This window comes from Ictalurus furcatus, chromosome 9, assembly GCF_023375685.1.
Source record: "Ictalurus furcatus strain D&B chromosome 9, Billie_1.0, whole genome shotgun sequence".
Taxonomy (NCBI): Eukaryota; Metazoa; Chordata; class Actinopteri; order Siluriformes; family Ictaluridae; genus Ictalurus; species Ictalurus furcatus.
The window spans coordinates 2,981,663-2,993,962 of NC_071263.1; the positions used below are offsets into that span (position 1 = coordinate 2,981,663).

A 12,300-nucleotide genomic window follows, 5' to 3' on the forward strand; every position below is an offset into this window, starting at 1 on the left:
TAAAGTATGCCACAACGTGCTTTTCTGAGATATCATGGATATTGTGTAATTTTTTCAAAAACAAAAAAAGAGATATATTTAATTAGAAACTGACTGAAGTGGTTAAAAAATTGTGCTTAATCTTTAACGTTGTAATTTTTTTTTTTTTTAATTCCCTTTCTTTTTTCCCCCGCCCTTTTCTTTATCACAATTCTCCAATATTTATTTAAATATAAATATTACTAATAATAAAATACATTTATTTTTGTAGGCATTAAATAACTCTCTTTGAGAATACGATATGTGTGTCATACTGCCCGGGATATTAGCGTGTAAGTAAATTTTACACACTGTGTGACTGACCTGCGGGCATGTCGAGCTCCACGCCGACCCAGATGCCTTCTGAGAAGTCCGTATGCCCGACGTAACGCACCGTGCCACACTTACTATTGGCCAACATGATGCTTTCTCCGACTCTGAGCCAGCGAGGGATTTCGGCGTCTCTGCTGGTTTCGTCAGAGCTGCCCTCCGCCCTGCCTCTTTCTCCTTTCTCCATCTCAGGCAGGATGGGGCTGAACGACTTCAGGTTCGAGGGTTTGACCCTCTGGAGGGAGAACGTACAATCTGTAGTAGCTTTAGATACTACAGGAAGGACGGTTACTAGTTTCGCTTCGGAGTCAGAACAGGGAACGCCGTTCCGAGACGCGGAAGGCTGTAGGTCTTTGGGGATTGGGTTCTGCAGAGGTTCCGTGTCGCGTTTTAGCCCAGGAGGAACGAAGGCGTCCTCGCACTCGTCTGCGCCCCGCCGGGACGTATCGTAAGTGTTGGGGCTCGGGGTAAGGTCCCCGGACGCAGCAGAGACCTCGGAGAGGGTTGCGATGGAGATGCTGGCGGAGAAATAACCGCTAGAAGCTTCACTGATGGGGCTGAGGGGCAGCTCCTGCGAGTCCTGCGCGGAGGAGGCGGACGCGTCAGGGCCGTCCGAGGGTCTCTCCGAGCCAGGACTCCTCCCGATCACTGGCACCTGAGGGGAAGGCATGAATAACAGCACAGAATAACTCAACACCGCTCATCACACATCTTACTCCCAGCTAGGGTTGAGGAACTCACCGCTTCTACTCGAACTCTGCTTTCATCTGGGCTGCTGCTAGTTTGCATCACGATACGAGGCACGTGCTGGAAGGATGGACGTAAAAATTACTTTTTTTTTTTTTTTTGTTCTCATGGAATAACTAGATTCAGGTTTTGCAGATCGACTGTGCAGGAGCAAATTATTATTATTATTCTGTTGCTTTTGGGGCATCAGCGGTGTCAATACTGCTAATGAGAAAATCCTAGCAGGCAGAGAAGAACAAAAAAACCAAAAAAAACCCTCAGACGAACATTAGACTGCTTTTGTTTGGTCTGACCTTAGATGGAAAAGCATAAAAGCCTAGTTTCGAGGTGTCTGTCGTCGCAAAATAATAAACGCTACGGCTCAGGGTTAGGGTCAGGCTCAACGAATGTGAAGAAGTACATTTGTTAAAAATTAAATAATAATAATAATAATAATAATAATAATAATAAAAAAAGAGAGACAAGGTTGCGTACCTGTTGCGATTGCAGAGAGGGACGCAGGTCCTTCTTGTCTTCACGAGCGGGGAAAAGGGATTTGAGTAGCTTGGGCATCTGGGGGACGAGGGCCTTGACTGGGGAGAGATAAGAAGCAGCAAGCCCTGAAAGGCCTGAGGGGAGGACGGGGAAGAGACGGAGGAGGACGAACACAGAAGACCGAGACAGGGAAACAAGGACGGACGTGATGGAGGCAGACGGGGGAAAGAGTGCGAGAAGGTGAAGGGCACATTGACATACAGGTGGACACGACAAAAATATGGGAAATGGGAAGTGAGAATACAGTGAGAATCTGTTCGTACGGCGACAGGAAGTAAAAGAGCAAATTCAGGTTTAGAAAAAATAAGTCTGAAATAAAGAAACGATCCAGATCCGTGTGAAAACATCGCGAACCAAAGTTTTTACGGTTCCTTTAAAAATGTCCGACGCTCACATTATTAAACGACTAGAAATGTTTTTCCGAAATCTCAAACGGCAAAATCTGAAAATTTTACTTTACACCAAAGTACTGAATTCTTTCGCCTCTGTGTACACCTAGACAAGATTAAAGCATGATTATAAATTTATAATCCGGTTCACAAAAGTTTCAAATTCAGATTATTCGGACACACCGCTCGTGTAATTAACATGCATCAGAAACACACAGTAGAGTGTAGAGTTAATGTATTACAGCGCCGTATATTAGATTAAGAGAAAGCAGAAGCTGTAGAGGAAGAGTCGGTGATGGAAATGAAGCGACGCTCGGTCTCGTGAGGAGAAAGGCGTGTTCGGTGTACCTTGCTCTGGATCCTGGGTTTGGGGTGGGCTCTGGCCCTGTGGTGGCGGAGTGGGTTCTCTGGTGGGCCGAGGCAGCGTGCGGCTGAACTGCGGAGCCGTCAGGAAGATGTCCTGCTGACTTTCCCATCGATTCTTCCCCAAAAAAGAGAGTTTTTAGACTTGTAGAACTGCACGCCATCATAAGGAAAACAGGAAGTACAGCAGGTTGCTCACCTTGTTGTCCTCCAGGCTCGAGTTTAAAGGCAGATCCTGTCTGCTCCCAGATAGCTATTGGGGGAGAAAAGAAAAAAAAAAGGAAATACACGTCACTATAAAAATGTGCATAAATACTGTTAATATCCGGATATTTGTCCGTATCGCCCGTCCCAAAACTCCTGCGAGAAGTTTTAACTCGGACTGTTCTTGCTAAAAGCACTAGTGTACTTACTCTGTGGACGCTGGGCGAGCTGAGACTCCGTCTGCTTCCCTTCCCTTTACCGGCCAAGTGCTCCTTCACAGCCACCTCCTGAAAACACAAAACCATCCCGACACATCCAGCAGCATTGAGAATCGCCATCACAGATCTGGAATGAAACGTGATTAAATCCAGTTGATGAGCCTTGAGAATTGAGTAATCGACCTGTCTTAGGCGATCCAGCGTGAGGATGTTTTCCACAGCCAGGACACTGCGCAGGTATTTCTCTATGGCCGCCTCGTTGTCTGATGATTTGGGGTTCTCGGTGTTGGCGGCCATCCGGGCGAGCATCTCCCTGTCCTCGGAGCTCTGAGCATCCTGCATATCAACACAGTCGCGTTCGGCGTTAAATAGCGTGCAGGTTTTTCCATCTCGCGTACGAGTCTAGCGTCAGTGTGCGCTCGCTTACCCCCGGGATATTGGACACGACCTCGAAGGTCACGCCGCAGCCAGGCACGGTGCTCCGTGTCGACATTCTCTTTAGGATGTTCTGGGCAAAACCCTGCAGACCCACAGAAAAACATGTGTATCAGCACAAAATAGCATTCGATTACTGCACTTTTCTGGGTACGAGCTTCAGAATCGTGAAGGCGCTCTGTAATGTTTAACCTTTAAAACGAGCAACAACAAAAAAAACCCAAAAGAACTAAACTATGCTTCATTCACATCGCATCCAGGGAGAGTTCTTAATTAAAAGAGAATCGAGAGTGCGCTTCGACCTGTCGTCCGGCCAGATTCACGCAGATGCGTTTGCGCAGGACGAGCTGCATCTCTGCCGGGTGACTGAGCTGCACCATGGTGCGTACGGTCAGGTAGACCCTCTGGTCTGGAGCTCCACCTCGACTCAGCTGAGGACACTCGTGAACCGTGGAGTCCCAGGAGGCCTCGGCTTTCACCTGCAGCGAAACATAACCGGTCGGGGTTAGCTCTGGTGAGATCAAGTGAAGAGTGTCAGTCATACGGTAACATCCTGAAATGTTGGTACTGAGAGTGTTAGATCAGTGTCAGAGAGTCCTCTGATTGGCTGTTAAATTGAGAAGGCTAAAAATAAATAAATAAATAAACAAATAAATAAATAAATAATTTTCAAAAACTCCTATCAGTAACTCACCGTTAATATTATTATTATTATTATTCTAAAACCATTACGGTTGGTAACAGAGCCTTAAATGCAGACCCCTCACCTCTCCATCGTAGTGCTTGACGATCTGCAGATCAAAGAAGTCGTCCTCGTCCTCTCCGCTCAACATGGCGTCCCAGCCGCCGGCTTCCGGGCTCTCCAGGTTTTCTTGGGAGCTAAAATCCTCAGCTGAAGCGGAGACAAAAAGTAAATGGAAAGAAAGAAAAAAAAAAAAAAATATATATATATATATATATATATATACACACACATTATATATATATATATATATATATATATATATATATATATATATATAGATAGATAGATAGATAGATAGATAGATAGATAGAGGTTATAAGGGGTTTTTAAACAGCGACCAAAACTGGAGTTCTGGCATTCCTAATGCGTTCGAGTTAACATACCACTCAGGTCAAGGAAGAGGACTGGAATGTGAGTTTCCATCCCAGGCACCGGTACCCTGCCAAGACAAAAATATCATCGACATGGCAGTATCCACAACATCAACAACAACAAAAAAAAAAATCATTTTAAACCATGACAAATTACTTAACCTTTTGAACCCCCGCCAAAATGAAGTGTTAATGGTGTAGAAATGGTCTATGAATTTACATATTTTTTGCTTGTCATGTTCTGAGAGTTATTTGTACCACTTCATCAGCAAATAGACTGCAGGATAGATAACAGGACGCATTAAGTGTCATTATTATTATCGTTATTATTCATAATAACGATAATAATAATAAAGACGGAACACGTTAAATATTAAAAACTCTAAACTGAAGCCTCACCATTCTGCAGGAGCTCCCGGGATGCCGCTACCAGCAGAGGGCACCATCACCGCATTCCTCTCCTCGGTGAGAGTCAGACGGCACTCGAGCAGCTGAGCCTCGCGCTCCACGTCGTCTTCAGACTTATCTGATCACACGCAGGAGTCACATTTAATCATCAGATTAACGTCGGATGTGCAGATTAATAACAATCTGACAATCTTACAGTACTTTCCTCAATACTGCCGATTTATCAACACAAATCCGTCCGAGTCGTATCCAGAGTTTCTTCGTTTTTATTTGATTGGTTTATCGAATGGTTTATCCCTAAAAAGTCAGGACCCGCTCTGCCTGGCTCAGATTCTTCGCGACATCTTGATTTTTTAATTTTTTTATTTTATATTTGACTCTGAACTGAAGCAGATCATGAGAGCGCAGCAGCAGGGATAAACTCTACCTGTTTTGCTGACCAGACTCTGGAGATGCTCGTCCAGGTATTGCTGTCTCTTAGTGAGAGCGGCCAGCCACTGGCGTCTCAGCCTCTCCAGGTCTCGCTCCTGTGATCGAACAGTTAATTATTAACCTTGCCAGAGGAAGCAGACTCGATAAAAGTTTAATATTGCAAACCGCCGTACCTGATAGCTGTCCATTTCATCCCCTTCCAGCTAAGAAATAAGAAAACGACCCGTTAAAGCCATCGTAAACGACTTGGCAGCCGTTCGGAAGGAAAGACTCTGCTAAATGAGTAAACGGAATTTTCCTTGGAAGTAAATAAGGTTTTGTATTGCACCTGTTGCGAGTCGTTGCCTTTAGCGGGGCGAGCCTGTCTGATCTCCACACACCCGATGGACACGCCCAGAATGATCTCGGCTATCAGTGGCATAGTGCCAGAGTCCTGCACCGAACGCACCTCCACCTGCACCCGCCGAGACTGACCCTGCAACACACATGGTATGGTAACATTATAGTTTTACAGGTTTGGCTTCTTTTGTATAAATAATAAACTGACAAAAACTAGCTAGTTTACCAACATTCAGCTATTAGAAATGGCAAGTGGATATTTGCATAATTCTGCATATTCATCAATCTTGGGCACTTATAAAAATGACGATGTAGACATCTTTCTTGGGCGTTTCAAAAGTTTAAAACGACACGTTTGGGGGTTAACGCTACCTGTCGCAGCTGAAACACGCCCCCTGTGCGAACATCTCCGGCTGACACCGCCTCCACGGCCACGTACTCCCCGTTCTCATTCAGCTCCAGGATCTGCACCCACATCTCCAGCTTTCGCGTCACCTCGCTCCATCTGGGCCGGGGGTGAAAGAAGCGTACGTAACTGATGCACACGCACTTTCTGAAGCGCTCGAGCGGATTAATAAGGATTGTGCTGTGCATTGTGCTGCACTGCAGTGCACGCTGTTGTGTATTGTACTGGTCTGTATTATATGAAGAAGAAAAAAAAATAATAATAAAAAATGGTGGCCCCGAGCCAGAGGAGCTAGAGAATGCCACAAAATATGAATCGCTGGACTGTAAACTTATCCGAGGCTGCTCTTCTGTTCCGTGTGGGCGGTTTGTGTACGGTGTGTTATATCGGAGGAAGTGGTTTTCATTGTGGCTCACCTGTCACGCAGTGTGCGAGTCTTGGCCTGAATAATGCTGAGGTCCCACAGGGCCAGGTTCCTGCCTGGATCAGCTTGCCTGTGGCCAAACACCTCAATAGCCAGCGCTCCCTCCGTTAGATACTCGATGAAATCCTCCGTTACTGCCACGGCCAGCTCCTAACACACACACACACACACACACACACACACACACACACACACAACAGGTTAGACATATATCCCTAGGCACATTTCCACAGAAGTTCTATAACCTTCTGATGAACTAAAGGGTTCCAGAACTATTCATTTGGGGAAAAAAAGTTATTTGTTGTTATTTTGTTGATTAGATTTCTATAACAGCAGCACTGATAGTAGTGCAGCTACAAATCACAGGTTTATATTAATGCTCCTTGTTCTTGCATCTGCAGTCTAGTTTTGATTCATTACGTATTTTTAAAAAAAAGATTATTGTATTAACTATCATAAATCACACTTTACTGATTAATTGTTAGCTACAAATAGGTTGGTTTCCTAGTTTTGTTTTTAAATGGTATGTAAGAGACTATTTGAGCGATGCACGCTTTTCAGTAAAGCAACCTAAACCTGAAAGTACCTACTCTGGTTTTAGGAACTTAAACTCAGCCTGGTTCCTTTTTTCGGAGGGAAAGCGGATAAAGTTTCCTGAAAACGTTCCTCGCTGGAACACACCTTGTGACACCTGCAACTGTTCAACTACTGCTGTCTTACTTTACTTTCTCTTTGTGCTAGCAGCCTTATCAGTATGGTTAATCTTTACACTCAATTATAATACATTTTTTGATTTGCGCATTCGTTCGCGTTTGTGCTTTTGCAGCGTTTTTTCCTCCCCAGCATCAAGTTTCAACACGACTCCTATCATCATCCTCCCACGAGGGAGCTCCTTTATCAAACCAGACCTGTTGGTGATGTTTTTGATGAGAAAGCACACGGTAACAGATTCGCTGATTGATGTAAACCGATTCTCACCTTACAGCTGTCGAACACCACCATGCAGTGAGGGTCTCCGCTGCAGGGAGACGAGGCAGACGGGTCCACCTCGGGAGCCACGATGATGGGCTCGGCCTGGTCCCAGAACGAGTACTGACAGAAAACGAAGTTGGACAGGTACTGGGGGAGGCCTGTAGCCTGCAGGATCTTAATCTGTTAGAGACACAAGAGCGGAGGGGGCAAAAAAAAACAAAATCTCATCGAGCGCAACAAACAGACTAAATACGTAGACGTGTAGAGAATATATAAAGCCAGTCAGGTAAGAGAGTGTCTTCATTGAATACTCAGACATTAAAGAAGCACTCTGGCCAAAAATAAACTACACACAGTTATTAGTTTCTAGTAAAAGTTCTGTGGAAATGTTTTCATAGCCAAATTGAACTGAAATAAAGATGTGGTTTTAACCTGAGAGAGTAATCCATGTACGTACACAAACAGTAGAATAATCATAATAAAAGTCATCAAAACTTTGGAAGAATACAAAGGGAACTATGGGAATTATGTTGTGATAAAAACAAAAATGTAAAAATCTAAATAATTTCGTATTTTAACATTTTCAAAGTAGACACACCCTTTTTTTTTTTTTTTTTTTTTTAAAGAATTTCCAGAAATGTATTCTCGGCATTTTCTCAACTGATTTCTTGAGGAATTTCCTCGAGATGCTTTTTAAACGGTATTAAAGGAGTTCCCACCGACGCTGGACACTTATCGGCTGCTTTTCGGAATATTTCGCTCAGAGTCGTCTGTTTAAAAAAAATATTTTTTTTGTAAAGAAATTTTTAGTTTTCTAATGAAAGAAATGAAAATGTTGGTCAAGAATATGTTCAGTCAAGTGTCTGCAAACTTTTAACCGGTAGTGTACATACAGATAGATAGATGGATTGATAGATAGATAGATGGATAGATGGATATGAAAACTTTCAGGGAATCATTACTAATTATATGACTTAGTCAATTACATTAGAGGGTCTCCGTATGTGTAAAATTTACACAACACAAGCTCAGGAGTGAGCGTAGGACTCGAACACTCTCATTAATAGCACATTGCTCGTGTAAACGTATCTAAATCTGTTCGTATCCTGCTTACTAAATGTCCCCTGATCATCCGAAACACTTTCGGTGTCTGAGATGTGCTGCACTGGTTTTGTACAGGAGCTATGAAGATAATGAATCTCACGTCATGACGTTCCTTTAATGCCTACCATACAGACGAGCTTGCGCTCGAGTGGATCTCCTTCAGGGCTGCTGTCCCCATCTTCCCCTCCAGCCATGCTGTCCTCTACACCTCCAGCAACACGCACGAGCTCGACATGCAGCCGTCCTGCCACCTATAACAAACACACACACACACACACATCCAATAGATTAATCAATATCATAAATAATAATAATAATAATAGAAATAACGATCATGAATGTGAGCATCGGCACTCTGTACCTCTCCTTTCTGGTTAATGATGGGCACGGCGTACTGCAGCTTCACGTCATAAAACAAGCAGGACAGGAAGACGTTAGCCACTCCGATCAGACTGTGATTGACTTGCTCGTCGAAGAAAGGGTCCGCTCTTTTAAAGTATGAACGCATCACCTGCGAGGTATACGAGAGAACACGATGATTAAAATGATGCCATCGTCGCCGAGATTCCGATGATGATGACGATGATGTTCCTGTCGTAAAGGACGTACGGGATTATCCTCGTCATAGTCCTTCCACTCCTGATAGAGCTCCCTCATGTCCACCAGCCTGTTCTCCATCTTCTCCAGAGCCCAGATCTGCTTGCCTTTACCTTTCCGCCTCACCTGGACGGCAGGTTCGCTCAGCACGGCGTCGCGCTACGAGGACACAAACGGAGGAGATGTAGCACGGCATGGTGTGGTACGGTGAGCGTGTGTGCGTATGCGTTACGAAACGTGTACGGCTTTCTGTGAAAATAAAAAGTGAGGATGTCGCCGTGGCTGTATCTGGAGCATCCGGGTGACGTATTTGTACACGGAATTCACCGAAAACGACATGGAAACGGTCAGACCCAAAACTGTAAAGATGTCTGAAACCTTGCTAACCAAGTGTGATCCTAGGTATATAAAAAAAATAGCGTGTTTTTACATTTTTAACCTTTAATGTATATATAATGTACGTTATTCCATCAATGTCTGAGTGTGCAACCAAAGTTGAGAAGGACATCAGACAACTCCAAGAAGAGTTCTTGCTCTTTCCTGAAGGGAAAATTCCTGACCTTTTACACGAATACAAGAATACACGAATACCTAAAGAGAACATATTTAAAAACCTTACCTTTTAAAAAAAAAAAAAAACTTTGAAATTGCATACTTTTACAGATTAGAACAAGTACCCTGGATTTATTTCAGGATTTGTTACCTACTTTATCTACAACTAATCTGAATAAAACGATATCTTGGCTCTAACATCGCCTACCCTTATTCCCCGGAAGGAAATCCGTTGGAAGTGAATCATCCGTCACGGCGATGCTTGCTATTGTGAGCATAAGGGATAATACCTGCGCACTCAGCATGGTTGAGGGTGGAGGGGAGTTACCTTCCTGTTGGCGTTGAGGTTAGCAGCAGGAATCTGCAGAGTGACTCTGTACTCGGTTTTCTTGTCCAACTCCTCGGCGATGAAGCTTGCCTCCTGCACCAGCAGGTTGGCTTTTACGATCTGCTCCCGAAGTTTCCGCAAACTCCGTGTCAGCACCGCCTCCCTGCAGCCGTCGGATATTGACCGGGTTGACAAATACATCATCGTGATTCCTTCCTGTCCATTCTCATTCAGCTGTCGGTTAGAACTACGATTCTGGATGCATGCGTCAGTGCTTAACCAAACTCTATAGTCTAGCAGTGAAGAATGACTACTAATGACTCAATTATGACTCAACGTCTGGTTTAGACATCAAAAATAGTGACGCGTCAAGATATAAACTTTTTATAATCGTATTAAGATAGTGATCATCAGTAATCTCTAAAACAACGGGAAAAAAGGTGTGTAACCGAGTCTGAAATATGATTCTGTATATAAAAAAAACAATAATAAAAAAAAAAAAAAAACACTTCGGTATACACTTTACCTTTCCTCACTCCACTGGCGCAGACGAGAAGACGACGACGCCCCACCCAGGCTGAGTCTCTCCATGCTGCGGTATTGCTGTTGGGTCTGCGTGCTCTGCCGTTCGGGGGTGAGCCGTCTGCGCAGCTGCTGCAGCTCCTGCTCATACATCAGCCGCTGGCGCTCCAGGGCCGTGCGCTTTTCCTCCTCGTGCTGTCGCTCCAGACTCTGCAGCACAGCCTGCATGGGATCTGAGAGAGAGAGAGAGAGAGAGAGAGAGAGAGAGAGAGAGAGAGAAAGGTAGGAGTCATTATGAGAATCTCAGAGCATCTCAGAATGTACGAGACGTAAGACAGAACGGGCTACGACGGCAGAAAACCACGTCTAGTTCCACTCCTGTCAGGCTACAGTGCACACAGGCTCACCGTAACCAAGCAACAGCTCAACGTTTAAACCCGGAACTTGTATGGATGCACTATATATTATTTCTCATTTTGGACACACCGTTGCTCCCCAGTGCCTTCATCATGACCTCCGTCTGCGCGAACTCATAGCTGAAGCTGACTTCACTGGAAACTTCGCTGGCCGTGTCTCCGTCTACGTCCAGCTGCTCACTGCTGTTGCTGTTCTTCATGTTACCGCCCTCCCCTTCCTCCTCATCGGCCGCAGGACGAGGGCGCCGCTTCGGAAGGTTTATTCTGGAGGGCAAATGACCGTTAAACCATATATCTCAATATATATAACACGCATCGATTCAAACATACTCCGATTCCTTTGCAGTGGTGATGACTGACCTGAAAAAGTGGTTGTTGCCCCACAGTACGCGGTCGCCATGGTGAAGCTGCTGCTGGCTCGTGACTGGAGAGCCGTTCACACACGTCCTGTGTGAACACATCAGCAGGTCAACATCACACCAAATACTTCGTCCGGTTTAGTCCCATTTCAGTCTGTTTGTAGTTAAAAGAACAGGTTTTTCTCTGAAGACTGAAATACCTGGAATTCTTGTACGGGTTGAGGAAAACCGCGCCCTCGGGAGTGATGTTGATGACACAGTGCTCGGCCTGGATGCCCATACCGCACAGCTGGATGTCCTGCGAGTCTGCTGAGCCCACCATCGTGTGTTCCTGCAAACAACAATAACACATCGACTCCAGATAAAATAATTAAGGTTAGGTTTAAGCAACAAAGTACTTTCCTGTACGTTTCCTATATCTATACAGATCAGCCCCACCCATTTTAATACACAATAAGGAAGATATTCCATTGAAGCACATGTAGGCACGGGAAAGTCACCAAACAAACAGTCATAGTTTGCATAGCAGGCTGCACAGCAAGCCATGAGATGAACTGTAAACACACCAGAATGCATTTATCTTCCTTAAGGTCAATGTCATGCCAATGCAATAACGCAGAAAACTTGTCAATGCAGGTTCAAAGACAATCATACAAAAGGTGATCATTTGCCAAGGTTTCACACAGAAATCCAGGGTGTGTGTACCTTTAAGTAGTAAACCAGCAGTTCGTTGAGGGCGGGGTCAGCGTTGAGGTTGACCAGGAAGCATTTATCCTCTCCCACACGGATCCCTGATGACTGCAGAGAGATGCCCAGACTCTCCAGCTGCTTCTGCCTCTCCTGAACAGAGAAATAGTAACTTCATTTTACCCAAGTTGCCATTTTATAATCCGTATGGAACGCAGAGGTATTGGCGAGGCGGAGCGCAGTACACCTTTTACAGGTTACCTGAGCAACCTCCTCGGTCTTCCTCAGTTTCTCCTCCCAGGTGACTGTCATCTCCTGGATCAACTTCTCAGACTCCTGTAGCCTCTCCTTCAGCTCTGGAGCCTTCATGGACTGAGGAAACACACACACACACACACAC

General features: G+C 44.8%; 1 protein-coding gene across 2 annotated transcripts in view; it reads right to left on the reverse strand.

The window, feature by feature from the left end:
- kif13ba (kinesin family member 13Ba) overlaps nt 1-12,300 on the reverse strand; it is a 33,717-nt gene that overhangs the window by 4,464 nt on the left and 16,953 nt on the right. Inside the window, exons 12-39 of one of the 2 annotated variants that reach the window (XM_053632210.1) lie at nt 12,162-12,272; nt 11,919-12,053; nt 11,414-11,544; nt 11,215-11,301; nt 10,925-11,118; nt 10,443-10,671; nt 9,917-10,079; nt 9,049-9,195; nt 8,801-8,950; nt 8,565-8,690; nt 7,342-7,515; nt 6,356-6,513; nt 5,906-6,038; nt 5,523-5,669; nt 5,368-5,397; nt 5,190-5,289; nt 4,754-4,880; nt 4,367-4,422; nt 4,006-4,130; nt 3,541-3,717; nt 3,231-3,323; nt 2,987-3,139; nt 2,795-2,872; nt 2,581-2,634; nt 2,367-2,499; nt 1,570-1,667; nt 1,090-1,155; nt 343-1,003 (exon numbers count right to left, since the gene is read on the reverse strand). In XM_053632210.1, coding sequence (XP_053488185.1) covers nt 343-1,003; nt 1,090-1,155; nt 1,570-1,667; nt 2,367-2,499; nt 2,581-2,634; nt 2,795-2,872; nt 2,987-3,139; nt 3,231-3,323; nt 3,541-3,717; nt 4,006-4,130; nt 4,367-4,422; nt 4,754-4,880; nt 5,190-5,289; nt 5,368-5,397; nt 5,523-5,669; nt 5,906-6,038; nt 6,356-6,513; nt 7,342-7,515; nt 8,565-8,690; nt 8,801-8,950; nt 9,049-9,195; nt 9,917-10,079; nt 10,443-10,671; nt 10,925-11,118; nt 11,215-11,301; nt 11,414-11,544; nt 11,919-12,053; nt 12,162-12,272 — 4,036 coding nt within the window. Of the gene's footprint in view, nt 1-342; nt 1,004-1,089; nt 1,156-1,569; nt 1,704-2,366; nt 2,500-2,580; nt 2,635-2,794; nt 2,873-2,986; nt 3,140-3,230; nt 3,324-3,540; nt 3,718-4,005; nt 4,131-4,366; nt 4,423-4,753; nt 4,881-5,189; nt 5,290-5,367; nt 5,398-5,522; nt 5,670-5,905; nt 6,039-6,355; nt 6,514-7,341; nt 7,516-8,564; nt 8,691-8,800; nt 8,951-9,048; nt 9,196-9,916; nt 10,080-10,442; nt 10,672-10,924; nt 11,119-11,214; nt 11,302-11,413; nt 11,545-11,918; nt 12,054-12,161; nt 12,273-12,300 lie in introns of both variants that reach the window. The other variant, XM_053632209.1, reaches the window with a different exon arrangement.